Genomic DNA, 14546 nt, shown 5'->3' on the forward strand with positions numbered 1-14546 from the left:
TTAGGTGATCTGACTTTTTGTGTCTCAAATGTACAACAGCAACACTTGCTTCACCTGTTTGAGCTAAACTAAATTTTGGCACCTTCATGGCACAATATTCACATCTTAGTTGCCAAACGCACACTTTATATATTTATTTTAAAGACATTTTCCATTTAAATGCAAACAAGTGATGTCTTGGTTAAGTGAGACGTCACATAAATGTAGCTAACTCCAGTTACTCCTCTGTACCTTGAGTGCAGCGCTGCCGTCTATTGTTCCCTCCCTAAACCCCGCCCAAGCCCTGAGTGGAAGCTGTAATTGGCCGAACCGAAGAGCGGTGCCGTCATCGCTCGGAGCGCCCATTCATCCCTGCACTTGGGCGTTGGACCCCACGTCTTATTAGCAACAAGGGAAATTTCTCCATTTTGCAGCCTGTCTACAGCGACACGGCCACCAGCCTGGGATTTTATTACTTCATCTCACCTGCCAGCTTTCTCCTGCTCTGCTGAAGAATCCTCCACACTCTGACTGGAGTTTGCTTTACATTTTCCCTGTGAACTTTTTCTTTGTGCGCGCGCGCACATACACACACACACGCACACACACAGTGGGAGAGCGAGAGGGGGCTACCAGTGAAGAGCTTTGCGTTTCAACAAAGAGGCTTGTGGGTCTTTGTTCGCTTTTTTGGATCGGTCGAGTTTCTTTGTTGGAGCGAAAAGCATGGGAGCGCAATTGTCCAAGACAGCTGGAAATGCTGAAACCGCGGCTGAAAAGCCAGGAGAGGCGGCAGCTTCACCCACCAAGACCAACGGACAGGTAAATGATATTTTAACATCCGTCAGGGGACAATTTGGTTGTTGTGGAAAGGGAGGGAGGGGGGAAGCTGAGCACTGGGGGCGCCATCCGCGCGTAATTGTGGATGAATTGAACGGGTATTAAATGTAGAAAGAAAAGATTTAACTCATTTAACGGATAATTTGATTCCTGCAGTTTATCAGGGGAAATGCGCGCGGATTTCTTCTTTTAAGGTCATCAATCAAAACAAAGCAGTTTAATAGATTGAGATTATTTGCTCGGGTTTTTGCCAATCAAAAGACAAGAATGGAGTCGTGTTCAATTTCTTCTCGCCGGTTTTGACTTTAATTCTTCATTTTAAGACGATGACGAGGTGCTGTAGCTTTGGATGAGGTTATTTGGGAAGTTGCTGAATAAGGCGAGATGCACGACGGCCAACAAAGGCTCCGTGCGCTCGGAGCACCACGCCTTTTGTTACAGATGCTCGGCTGGAAAGTGGAGATGGCAGCCTGCTATCACACAGGAGGGGGGGCAGAGGCTTGGGGAGGGGGCCAGCGGTGCGCCCCGGAGAGGAAGCAGCCTACGTTTTCTTTTTTCTTTTTAGATGGATTTCACAGGTTAGGTGAGACCTTAATTCAGAAATTCGTTTAGATTTGCTAAATATAAAAAGAAATTGTGTCTGAACTCTGCTCGCGGTCATGTGGGAGACTAAGAGCAGCTGCTGTTTTAATGAGCAGCTGGCTTGCTGTGGAACGGCCACGTAGCGACCCCTTGCGGTCCTTGCTCTCTCGTGTTCAGGATGTGAATGAAATTCTGGGTGAAAAAAAATACAGGAAGCTGCTACCTCATAACATATTTATGTGTGGTGTATCCACATAGCTCGATGGCCGTTATTAGACGTGTTCCACTGTTTTTGCTGTGAAAATGAGAAACCGAGCCTGGGCTGAAGTTGGATGGTGTCTGCTGCCCCTGCTGCTCACCACTGGCACTGTACTTACAGCGGACCAGCTCTGTGCATGACATTAACAGCTTCTGTCTCTCCTTTTAGGAAAACGGACATGTTAAAGCCAATGGAGATGCCTCTCCTGCTGCAGCCGAAAACGAGAACGGCAAAGAGGAGGTGCAAGCCAATGGTAGCGCAACAGCCGAGGACACCCCCAAGGAGGAGACAGAGAAAGCCGAGGCCGCCCCCACTGAGAAGGAGGCTGTAGATGCAGAGAAGGTAGAGGCAGCGTCTCCTGCTGAAGGAGAGGCAGCTGCCAAGGCTGAGGATGGTGCCGCAGCTTCTACCAGCACCGAGACCCCGAAGAAGAAGAAGAAGAAATTCTCCTTCAAAAAATCCTTCAAGCTAAGTGGCTTTTCCTTCAAGAAGTCCAAAAAGGAGACGGGCGATGGGGCCGAGAACGAGGAAGCAGCTGCAGCGGCGGCACCTGCAGAGGAGCCCAAAGCCGAGGCCGCAGAGGCAACAGCGGCCGCTGCTGACGAGGAGACCAAGCCTGCTGAAGGCGAGGCTGCACCTGCCACTGAGCAACCCAAGGAGGAAGTAGTGGCCAAGCCAGAGGAGGAGGCAGCGGCGGTGGCTGCACCAGCAGCAGAAAAGCCTGCAGAGGAGGCCAAGGAGGCCCCCGCCACAGAAGAGCCAAAGGCAGAGGAGAAGTCGGCTGAACCTGTGGCCGAGGAGGCGCCCAAAACAGAGGAGGCTCCTTCAGCTTCACAAGAAGCAGAATCAGCAGAAGCTCCAGCTGCTCCCACTGAGGCTGCTGAATAAAAGCTGAAAGTGGAAGAAAGTTTCTTTTCTTTTCTTTTTCTTTTTTTTTAAGGAGGAAAAAAAAGATAATCAAAGAACATTTCCCTGCTTGGAGAGATGCCACATCATGGCTTTGAAGAACTTTTCTTTAACCAGGGATATTTTAAAGCTTTTTCTTTATTTTTAGTTTCCATTCTCCCCTTACGCAAAACCCATCTCGGCCCTTTGTTACTAGCATTCCAGCAGGCTGTGGAGATGGGTTGGCCTCAATATGTACAACTGATTAAATACATCCACACTCTGCCATATATTTTTACATCAGTATTACGTTTTTTATACAAAATATAAACAAAAAGTATGGACATGCCCATGGTATGAAGGGGACCAGGGTACAGTTGTAAATGAAGAGGTGGGGGGAGGGTTCAGGAAGGACATCTGGGTGGGTGGGGCTGTCCTGGGAAATGTGCTACAGGCAATAATCAAGAGCAGTCAAGACCGAAATCTATATCCACCATACGGTTTACAACACTAAAATCGTTTTTACAAGACAACAAGTCCCAGAGTTAGGTTTTTAGGAAGTCATATAAAACCATAGGAGCGTTTCGCTTCTCATTAGCTGTCAGTGATTCCGTAGAAATACAAGTTGTATAGGCTTTATTGTTTATTGCTGGTTTTATGACCTTAATAAAAATGTAAGTATGTATAGGCGGGGGTCTTTTTAACTGTGATTATTGTACAAAATGAAATTTTGATCTCAAGAAGCACATAATGTTTGCTCTTTTTTCCACCCGCTCGTTTTTGTATGATACCAACACAAACACACACATACAGACATGCAAACACACAAAAGGTCCTTAAGGAATTTTGAACTAAAAAACCAAGCTGTGATAAGTGGAATGGTAAACTGTTTATATACTGTATGGGGTTTTTTTTGGGGGTGGGGGGGGGGGGGGGGTTTCAATTCCAGCTGGCAGTTTTTTTTTCCAGTGGTCTTTGACTCGAGTTAAGGAATCTATCAGATGCAAATGTTTGTGTAGCATCTTGTTTCGCTCTCTTTTTCCTTTTGTAAATACGGAGAAGCTTTGACCAATTTGACCTAGAGATGGAATGTAACTTTGCTTACAAACCAATTGCTATTAAACTCCTCTGCTTAAGGTGTTCTAATTTTCTGTGAGCACACTAAAAGCAACAATAAATGTGAATAAAATTTCAGCCGCATCTGTCATCATTTGTTCTTTGAAAGAAAGATTTTGTTCTCTACCTCAAGGTAAGCCAAATCTTATTTTGACAGCTGATTCCAATACTTAAAAAAAATTGTCTTGAAATCACTTAGTTCTTCATCATTTGATGTCATATACCAAATAAATGCATTTGCTGGTATTACTCAAAGAAACAGACTTCAGACCGTGTTGACGAATGAAGCTGGTCTCACCAAATAACGACAATAATCAGTGCTTAACAATTCAGTTGTTTTATTAAGTATATTATCTTCAATAGGGGTCTGTGAATTGGTCCATGTGCGTTTGGGTGATTTGAGGTCATCAAGTCAAGAAGCTGTGCACCTCATATGTTTGGCTGTGAGGTTGAAGCATAACTGATAACTTCATCTTTTATAAAACAAAATAATCAGTTTGAATTGCATTCTGAAACCATTGCTTTCACTACAATGGTTTCTGCTTCTTTAGCTTGAGGGAGGGGCCTACACAGGGATGTTTTGACAAAGAGGCATCTTATTCACCTGAACATGTCCATGGAACCAAAAAGCATGTAAGCTGTGCATTTCTTGAGATTATCAGAAACACTAATAGTCAACACAGACAAAGTTTAAGTACAGGTGGCAGGAAAAGCTGCCGCGCTAAGGCCGAGACAGCAAAGAAAGAGGCACCCAGGGATACTAGCAACAATGGCTTTCTACGTCTCATTTGACCTCATAGTACCTTATTATCCTAGCGGAGCACTTGGTTCCTAAAGGAAGAATGAGAAGAACTTTCAGCTATCAGGCCCGTCTGCTATGGAGGCAGCTGCCAGTTTTGGATTGGGGGACCCTTTCTATTTGTATGTTTAGCACTTAAAACAATAGTCTTTGATAAAACATATAGGGCTGCATCAAGGGACCCTGAACCATGCCTGCAATAGCCTTAGGGTGCTGGGGGACTTCCTATGATGCACTGAGAGTTCAGATGCAACTGAAAAACTTTAGACCCTCCTACTCTCCTCACAGAGGTCCAAGGGATCTCCAACAAATGGTGACGCTATTTGTAGAGAATTGATTGGTCAGAGAGTGGGGTTTTCATACCTGCTGATTTATCACAGCGTAATAAAATCACATTTATATGCCATAAAGTTCTAACAATTCAGAATTTGAATTACATTATAATATGATAATAATAATGCTACTGCTACTATCAATAATCCGAATATAATGATCATAGTGTATGCATGTCTGTTTCCTCCTAGACATGTTGATCAGTCAAACTGCCTCTGGTACCAGGATTATCACCATCTACATAGTTTTGGGGAATTATTTTTTTGAAACTCAAATCTAATTACATTGAATATTTTTAATCTATTAAATATGTTCACCATAATACATCTTTAACTGGGATTTTTTAAGACTATTCATTGCAACAATAATAAAAGACTTGATCTAGCCTCAACCAGAGGGATAAAGCAGGTGGATGGTAATGTGCAGTGTGTGAGTAGGGCGGAGTTTTTGAAATCACTAGAAAAAGTATGACAGTCCTTCAAGGTCTACATGTAAGGCAGCAGACTCTGCAGAAACACTCATGTCCACACCAGCCTTACACTGACAGACTGCTTTCCCAGCTTTGTCAGTCAGCAGGGGCCAGCGCCGGTCACTCCTGGCTACCATATTCATGCATTTTTTCCACTTCAAAATATCATTTTCTGAGATATTTTGATGAACTGGCAAAAATCCTCTGAAGGGGAATTTTTAAAAACTTTACTACAGAAGGTTCTGCATTTGGAGGGAGTTACGCCTGACCCAGCACACCCTAGGGGAGCAGCAGAGGCATATGCCTTTCAATTACAGGAAGTGGTTGGCATCAAAGACGAGCCTTAGATAACTGCGAGACACTGTGACTGAGGTCAAAAGCACTACGCTGTGGAGCATTATTGGAAAAGTAAAGGTGTGTACGTGTAGACTCGAATGGCTTTTTATTGAGTAAAATCTTGTAAATTCTGCAAAAATATAATGTGTACCTTCTTCTCTGTTAGTAAAAAGCTGGTCTTTCTACAGTCACTGCTGAAAAGTCTTTGGGGAAAAAAAGATTATTATGATGTAAAATATTCAAGTACACTTTTTTATACATCATTCACAACAGCTCACTAATAAAAACTACAGCAGCAACAGAAAGCTGGAGGCTTTAATGTTTGAGGATTTGCTCGAGTCTTGCTTTAGCTTTAAGTTTTACACAAAGCAGATGCAACGTATTTAAACTAACTGAATGAGAAGCTCATCCTTTTTAGCTTCTATGATGTTCTTTGTCACATCTTAAACTAGATGTTATTGTTGTCAAGGTTAACATTGCTCATGTTACTATCTAAAACATCAGCCCTATGGTATGTAGTTGCTCAGATGAAAGTCACGCCAAATATAAAAACCCCAATAAATATATATATGTTATCTTACTAACTAATTGAAACAGGTTGTGTTTAACATTTTTAAGCTTGTTGTCACATGCAGCTTGTCTGAGATGGCCCAGACAAGAATGGTTCTCAGTGTTCAGTAATATGCAGTTATCTGAGATTACCATCATATTTACAAACACATTCTTGATGAAGAGATTTTCTGTGGTACAAGTTTGCTGTGCAGGCGTTTGCATATTACACAATGGCACTAAAAAGACCGACTGTGTCTTCCTAACATTACAAACCATTGGTTATGCAGACATTTGAGCATGGAGACTTGAGTCAAGCTCAGTCTGCAGGATTCACTTTAATAATAAACATAATTTCCCATTTTTCTTTTCTGTTCAGTCGCACATTCTTACACCTCGTTTCTCCACATTTATCTTGTAAGAAAACCACAGTATTAAATCAGGTTCATAATTTAAACTCACTTGGTTTCCTTGTTTCCTCTGTATAAAAATACTAAATAAGTGCTAGATTCACAGTTTATTATATATAAACTGCTTCCCAGCAGTAATAATATATCCTTCAGTTGCACCAGAAGCGATGTGTCAAAGAGCTACATCTGAGACAATATAAAATATATGCAGTAAGGCCTGCCATCTTGTTACATTGCATGTTTGAGGAAGAGCAACTTTCCTTTCAACTTGTCCACACTTCCCTCTTGTGGCAAAAACACACAATTACATTTCCAGGAACCCAACTAAAAGCAGCTGCAGTACCGTGGTGAGTTTTCCCACCAAGAAATTCTTAAAGGAAATGACAGTTGTTGTTATCATACATGTGTAGGTGCCACATATACTAACTACAGTGGGGCAAAAAAGTATTTAGTCAGCCACCGATTGTGCAAGTTCCCCCACTTAAAATGATGACAGAGGTCAGTAATTTGCACCAGAGGTACACTTCAACTGTGAGAGACAGAATGTGAAAAAAAAAATCCATGAATCCACATGGAAGGATTTGTAAATAATTTATTCGTAAATCAGGGTGGAAAATAAGTATTTGGTCAATAACAAAAATACAACTCAATACTTTGTAACATAACCTTTGTTGGCAATAACAGAGGTCAAACGTTTACTATAGGTCTTTACCAGGTTTGCACACACAGTAGCTGGTATTTTGGCCCATTCCTCCATGCAGATCTTCTCGAGAGCAGTGATGTTTTGGGGCTGTCGCCGAGCAACACGGACTTTCAACCCCCGCCACAGATTTTCTATGGGGTTGAGGTCTGGAGACTGGCTAGGCCACTCCAGGACTTTCAAATGCTTCTTACGGAGCCACTCCTTTGTTGCCCGGGCGGTGTGTTTTGGATCATTGTCATGTTGGAAGACCCAGCCTCGTTTCATCTTCAAAGTTCTCACTGATGGAAGAAGGTTTTGGATCAAAATCTCACGATACATGGCCCCATTCATTCTGTCCTTAACACGGATCAGTCGTCCTGTCCCCTTTGCAGAAAAACAGCCCCATAGCATGATGTTTCCACCCCCATGCTTCACAGTAGGTATGGTGTTCTTGGGATGCAACTCAGTATTCTTCTTCCTCCAAACACGACGAGTTGAGTTTATACCAAAAAGTTCTACTTTGGTTTCATCTGACCACATGACATTCTCCCAATCCTCTGCTGGATCATCCATGTGCTCTCTGGCAAACTTCAGACGGGCCTGGACATGCACTGGCTTCAGCAGCGGAACACGTCTGGCACTGCGGGATTTGATTCCCTGCCGTTGTAGTGTGTTACTGATGGTGACCTTTGTTACTTTGGTCCCAGCTCTCTGCAGGTCATTCACCAGGTCCCCCCGTGTGGTTCTGGGATCTTTGCTCACCGTTCTCATGATCATTTTGACCCCACGGGATGAGATCTTGCGTGGAGCCCCAGATCGAGGGAGATTATCAGTGGTCTTGTATGTCTTCCATTTTCTGATGATTGCTCCCACAGTTGATTTTTTCACACCAAGCTGCTTGCCTATTGTAGATTCACTCTTCCCAGTCTGGTGCAGGTCTACAATACTTTTCCTGGTGTCCTTCGAAAGCTCTTTGGTCTTGGCCATGGCGGAGTTTGGAGTCTGACTGTTTGCGGCTGTGGACAGGTGTCTTTTATACAGATGATGAGTTCAAACAGGTGCCATTCATACAGGTAACGAGTGGGGGACAGAAAAGCTTCTTACAGAAGACGTTACAGGTCTGTGAGAGCCTGAGATTTTCCTTGTTTGAGGTGACCAAATACTTATTTTCCACCCTAATTTACGAATAAATTCTTTACAAATCCTACCATGTGAATTCATGGCTTTTTTTTTCACATTCTGTCTCTCACAGTTGAAGTGTACCTCTGGTGCAAATTACTGACCTCTGTCATCATTTTAGGTGGGGGAACTTGCACAATCGGTGGCTGACTAAATACTTTTTTGCCCCACTGTATAAGAGCACTCCTGTCACTTTGTACAAATGAGGAAACGGTGTCAGTATTATAGATTTCATTTTGTACAAAATATTCTTTCTGTAAAGAAAACCCAATAAGCTGGTGTCCATATTCAAAAGGCAGTAAAGGGGGATGAGTTAGAGCTCTTTATCAGCTGCAGTACCGTGCTGTACTTGGAAGAGTCACATTTTCATCATACCCAAATTCCCATCTGCAGGTCCCAGGTTTTTCATCTGACCTCTAACCTCAGCCTTGCATCCTACTAGATAGACAATGTGCAATTGGGATAGCAGCAGCGGTAGTATCTAGATTTTTTTTTTAAAGCTTATTGAATGTCTTAATTATAGAGTCTTTACCTTACATAGAAAATGGCATGTGTGTTGTGGACTAGCACTACATAAATAGCAACACTTATGTTACTCTGGGTTAAAATGCCTTGTTGATGCCAGCAGTCAGAGGAATGGTCAGAGCGCTTTGAGCTGGTAGAAAGCTAGCAGAAACTTAAATATCAACTTGTTACAACCAAAGTCTTGCAGGGGAGCATCTCCTTTGATATTCGAGGTATCAGAATGTAAAACTGATGGTTTGTGTGGGCTCATCAAAGTTAGACACCAGAAGATTATAAAAATGTTGCCTGATCTAATCAGTGTCAGTTTTTCTTGGGACATTAAGATGATATTATCTATATTTGGAGTACACAACACGAAAGTATGCTTAATGGTTAGAACTTAATATTAAGAATTAACACAATTAATTTAAGTCATCTTGCTGCTGTTGCTTCTTTTAGGTCACTAGCAGCAAAAGCATTTCTGTAGAGAAAAGCTGAAACTTGGTGTGTTTAGGTGCATATAAATACTATATTCATTGTTTTTCCTATGATATCTGCCTAACTATACCCCAGAACAAGTGAAGCTTACCATCATTCCAGTGTCATATTGTACATGTAACATGTTTCTGTTTCATCTGACCTGCTTTTGGCCTTTAAGATCTCAAACCACTTGGTGGAGGCCTTGTACGATATGTCACTGTGCCAGAAGTTTTTGCTCCAATATTACATTTTTCAAAGCAGGAACTTTTTTTCTGTATGATGTAAGGGGGCAAATTTCCATCAGCATTACATAGACTAACAAATGAGTGTTGGCTGTGTGGGCTCTGGATTTGTGGACCCAGTTTGAGAAACACAAAGGGTAGGAGTAACTGAAAACGAGCATTTAATGTCAATGAATCTAAAGTACAGGTACAAACAGAAATAAAACACTAGGAGAAACAGTCTCAGAGCACAGATATACAAAAGTGGGATACAGGCAGATGTGAGGGACAACACAATAATGAACAGAAGCAGAGACAACATAGACACCACATAACAAAGGGAGAGGTAACAGGCGGAGTCTCTTCAGACCGGCTGCTGTCCGCACCTGGTGGTGATTTGGTTACCAGTATTTAAGTCTTCTCCAGATCTTCTGCTAACCTACATTAGTGAAAGCCCGGCAAGTAATCTTGTGTGTTCATAGTGATCGCATCACGCTTACCTTGCTTCTGTCCCCGTGTTTTAGTGATCCCTCGGATCCTCGTTTCTCCACAACAATACTCACGCTCACCTCAACGCTGATCTTCAATTCAATTTAATTTTATTTATACAGCGCCAAATCACAACAGAAGTCGCCTCAAGGCGCTTTATATTGTAAGGTAGACCTTACAACAATACATACAGAGAAAAACCCAACAATCATATAACCCTCTATGAGCAAGCACTTTGGCGACAGTGGGAAGGAAAAACTCCCTTTTAACAGGAAGAAACCTCCGGCAGAACCAGATTCAAGAAGGTGCAGCCATCTGCAGCGACCGTTTGGGGGAGAGAAGGAAGAGAGGATAGAAGACATGCAGATCTTCTCGGTACTTCACAGCCACGATTCAAGCTCGTGCTCCGGGATTCACTGGATCATTCTGCCAGGACTCACCACCAACAGGATGCCCACCTGGGCCTCTCTGACCGCCTCTCCCGTTCTGTGCTCTACCTGCTAACCAGTAAGATGCTAAAATTAACGAAGTTCTCTATTCTGACAAGACTGTGGCTGTATCCCTCTCTTACAGTGACTCAGAGCACCACCATTTGAACCACCAAGTCCCCCTTTATCTCTCACTTTAGTCCACCATTCCCTGAAGCCTGTGTTCATCATAGGTCACAGTTTATGTGTGGTATTCTAAGCACTGAAACATTTTCTGTAAATGAAGCTTGGTTATCACTTTCAAATCTGGGCCTCTGTCTGTATCTGCATTTGGGTCCATTCACTCAGCCTGGCCACCCCGCCGTAACACCACGAAGAGCCACAGAGAATCGACAAGACTTCTGAACTTCCATACATGGTTATGTGAACAGTGGCTATGTGAACAGGTGTGAAATAGACATGTTGTATGAAACACAGAGTAGAACAGTTATCATCATTTACAAATGATGGACTAAATGTATATTTATATGAGATTTAAACCTTTACTTAATCACACATCACTAGATCATGAATGAAGCGAAAGGAAAGGTCTCCTTAACTTAACTTTTATTTACATATTTATGCAAAACTTACTGATAAAATACAACAATAAAAAAACCCTGCCAGACTGGTATTTGCTTTATTGGCTGAACTGATCCTTCATCTGTGGATTTAATTAGAATACAAAATCTTGAATAAACCACATTCTTCAATGTCAAATTAAATTTTTACAGCAGTGTTATATAATCCATGGATATTAGTACATTTATTATACCTTATGTACTTTGAACTGAGGACACAGGCCACATCCACAAAATGTAATTTTCAGTAACCCAGTTTTCTTTCAATGGGAATGCTACCGTGGTTAGCCTTATCATCATTGGACAAAATAACAACTCTCTAAACCACAACAAGGTTGGAGCTTAATCATATAGCTGTTAATACGCCACATATGTTGGTACGTTCTAAGCATTGCTGGAAACCTGAGTGTGTGAGCCTGAGCTCAGGGTAAATGAAACCCTAACTGACAGATAACTGTCTGCATTTGTAGATCACTACATGCATTTGTGGATCTGCCACAGCAGCTGTATAACAAAGGTCAGGTGTAAAAACAATTGCCACTTGTAAGGCTGGGAGAACTGTGACTGATATCTGTGCATGCCTACAGATTTATTTACACACTCCCTAAGCTGAATACGCACACAGATCTCAGTACACATATTTAGATCAAAATACACACAAATGGTAAATGGACTGGTTCTTATATAGTGCTTTTCTACTCTATCTGAGCACTCGAAGCAACTTATTCATTCACCCAATCACACAAGCACTTTTTCTAAGCTGTTAAGTGCTTATTCATACATCGGAGAGCAACATGGGGTTAGTATCTTGCCCAAGGATATTTGGCATGCAGACTGGAGGAGCCTTGGATTGAACCACAAACCTTCCGGTTAGTAACTGACCTGCTCTACCACCTGAGCTACAGCCATGGTCACATACCTGAATATGCACACATGCATTTCAATACACATATATTTTTTTGTATATAGTACACAATATAATATAGTTCTGTTCATGTAGGCGATGAATCTTCCTCAAAAGTTGAAACTTCTAACAACCAGTCATATCTATCTATTTGAACGACACAAAGAGGACTAAGGAGCTTGGGAAAAATATGACTGGACTTCTTTGAGTTTCTTGACGATGTTTCGCCTCCTATCTGGAAACTTAAAAGAAGTCCAGTGGCTTTTTTTCCAATCTCCTTAGGTTACCATGACCTGGATAACTGAGAACCTACTGAGAGATACAAAGAAGAATTTCAGATGGTGCCTTTGATGTGAAATGGACAGGTCCGTTTTTCATCAGCTCACAGCAGCAGCAGAAATCGGACAGTAATAGAAAAGAGATTGAAAAGGCAGTTTGTGTAATGACTGATAAATGCTGAAAGAAAAAAGTCCAGAGGAAAGAAATTTAATAAGATGTGGAGTTAACCCTAAACTAAACTTGTTAACTAAAAGCAATCAACATATATAGACACACATCGAGTTTGAAATTTCTCTGAAACAGAACATCTCTACAGATATCTGACATCATCATGAAACTTTCCCTTGTTTTTTTTGTTGTTAAAGATTATGTCAGGGTATGGGTCCTGTAGAGACAAGGATACTCCGCTAGTAAGTCAATTCAATTTTATTTATATAGCGCCAAATCACAACAACAGTTGCCTGAAGGCGCTTTATATTGTATACAATAATACATACAGAGAAAAATCCAACAATCATATGACCCCCTATGAGCAAGCACTTTGGCGACAGTGGGAAGGAAAAACTCCATTTTAACAGGAAGAAACCTCCGGCAGAACCAGGCTCAGGGAGAGGCGGCCATCTGCAGCGACCGGTTGGGGTGAGAGAAGGAAGACAGGGTAGAAGACATGCTGTGGAAGAGAGACAGAGGTTAATAACAAGTATGATTCAACGCAAAGAAGTCTATTAACACATACTGAGTGAGAAAGGTGACTGGAAAGGGAAAACTCAATGCATCATGGGAATCCCCCAGCAACCTACACCTATTGCAGCATAACTAAGGGAGAATTCAGGGTCACCTGGTCCAGCCCTAACTATATGCTTTAGCAAAAAGGAAAGTTTTAAGCGTAATCTTAAAAGTAGAGATAGTGTCTGTCTCCCGAATCCAAACTGGAAGCTGGTTCCATAGAAGAGGGGCCTGAAAACTGAAGGCTCTCCCTCCCATTCTACTTTTAAATACTCTAGGAACAACAAGTAAGCCTGCAGTGTGAGAGCAAAGTGCTCTAATAGGGTGATATGGTGCTACAAGGTCATTAAGATAAGATGGGGCCTGATTATTTAAGACCTTGTATGTGAGGAGCAGGGTTTTGAATTCAATTCTGGATTTAACAGGAAGCCAATGAAGGGAAGCCAAAACAGGACAAATATGCTCTCTCTTTCTAGTCCCTGTCAGTATTCTAGCTGCAGCATTTTGGATTAACTGAAGGCTTTTCAATACTAGTCCAGTATTGAATAGCACTCTGGCTGGGCTGTCTGAGATTTAGATGGGGATGAGGTAGGTGGCATGAAAGAAAGTCTGAAAGGGAGAATGACGGCGAGCACAGAATTAAACAATGCAACGCGGAGAACGATTGGTTCAAATAATCTAGAGTATGAACCTTGAGGCACCAGACTACTGGAAACATGTAATGACAAACAACAACAATGACTTTACCAAGGAATATGATGTAACACCTGCTGATATTCCTGCAAATTAGCATATTGTCTTAAAAGCACAGGCAGAAAAAGTATCGATGAGTCACTTTAAATCAAGCGAGAGTGCTTTTTCTATTCATTTTTTCTAGACTACAATTAGTTCAACGTGGCTGCACTAAACAGCACATCATAACCTCTCATTACTTCATAATGTGTGCCCATAAAACATCCATTCACTCAATATTCTCTTAAATACCATTGCATTGGCAATATCCTGAACGTTCACACCACTTGTAATATAGCAGACTGCAGGTGATTACACTACTGATTCTCTTATTAACAGTTTGTGTTTGATAAGATTCAGAACATCATCCTGTGTATTGAGGATTCCTTTAAACATCTGAGTGAGTCAGAGCTTGAAATTGAGGAACTGAGCTCAGCAGACACGAAAATGGCTTTAAACAGTTCTCGAGAGACAGACAGGATTATGGCCTTATCTTTGGGAAGGAACTAAGATCCCTCTTATCTGGCACTTTATAAGAATATGCAGAGAAGAAAGGAATGGATGCTAGGCTTGAAACAGTTACTAAATCTGCCAAAGATAAAAGAGTTTTAGACAATTTAATACCAATCGCTCTGCTAAACACTGATTATAAGATTCTGTTAGGGGCTATATTTGTGACGCTGAAGAAAGGCACGAGGATTTCATAGTCAGGATTTGTAAAAGGAATAATAATAACAATGATATAACG

At 41.7% G+C, this 14546-nt stretch overlaps 1 protein-coding gene across 1 annotated transcript; it reads left to right on the top strand.

The window, feature by feature from the left end:
* The first annotated feature begins 362 nt into the window (after positions 1-362).
* Positions 363-2901, top strand: marcksa (myristoylated alanine-rich protein kinase C substrate a). Its single transcript, XM_085373062.1, has 2 exons — positions 363-798; positions 1826-2901. Exons 1-2 carry the CDS (start codon positions 703-705, stop codon positions 2543-2545), a joined length of 816 nt encoding a protein of 271 aa, XP_085229188.1. The 5' UTR covers positions 363-702; the 3' UTR covers positions 2546-2901.
* The last annotated feature ends 11645 nt before the right edge of the window (positions 2902-14546 follow it).

The sequence above is a fragment of the Diplotaxodon limnothrissa genome, linkage group LG15, assembly GCF_057381915.1.
Source record: "Diplotaxodon limnothrissa isolate DT_005_m linkage group LG15, D_limnothrissa_male_GT1.1, whole genome shotgun sequence".
NCBI lineage: Eukaryota > Metazoa > Chordata > Actinopteri > Cichliformes > Cichlidae > Diplotaxodon > Diplotaxodon limnothrissa.

Coding starts and splice junctions, on each gene's coding strand:
- marcksa (XM_085373062.1), top strand. CDS start 703: ATGGGAGCGCAATTGTCCAAGACAGCTGGAAATGCTGAAACCGCGGCT. Junction 799..1,825: donor CCACCAAGACCAACGGACAG/GTAAATGATATT, acceptor CTCTCCTTTTAG/GAAAACGGACATGTTAAAGC.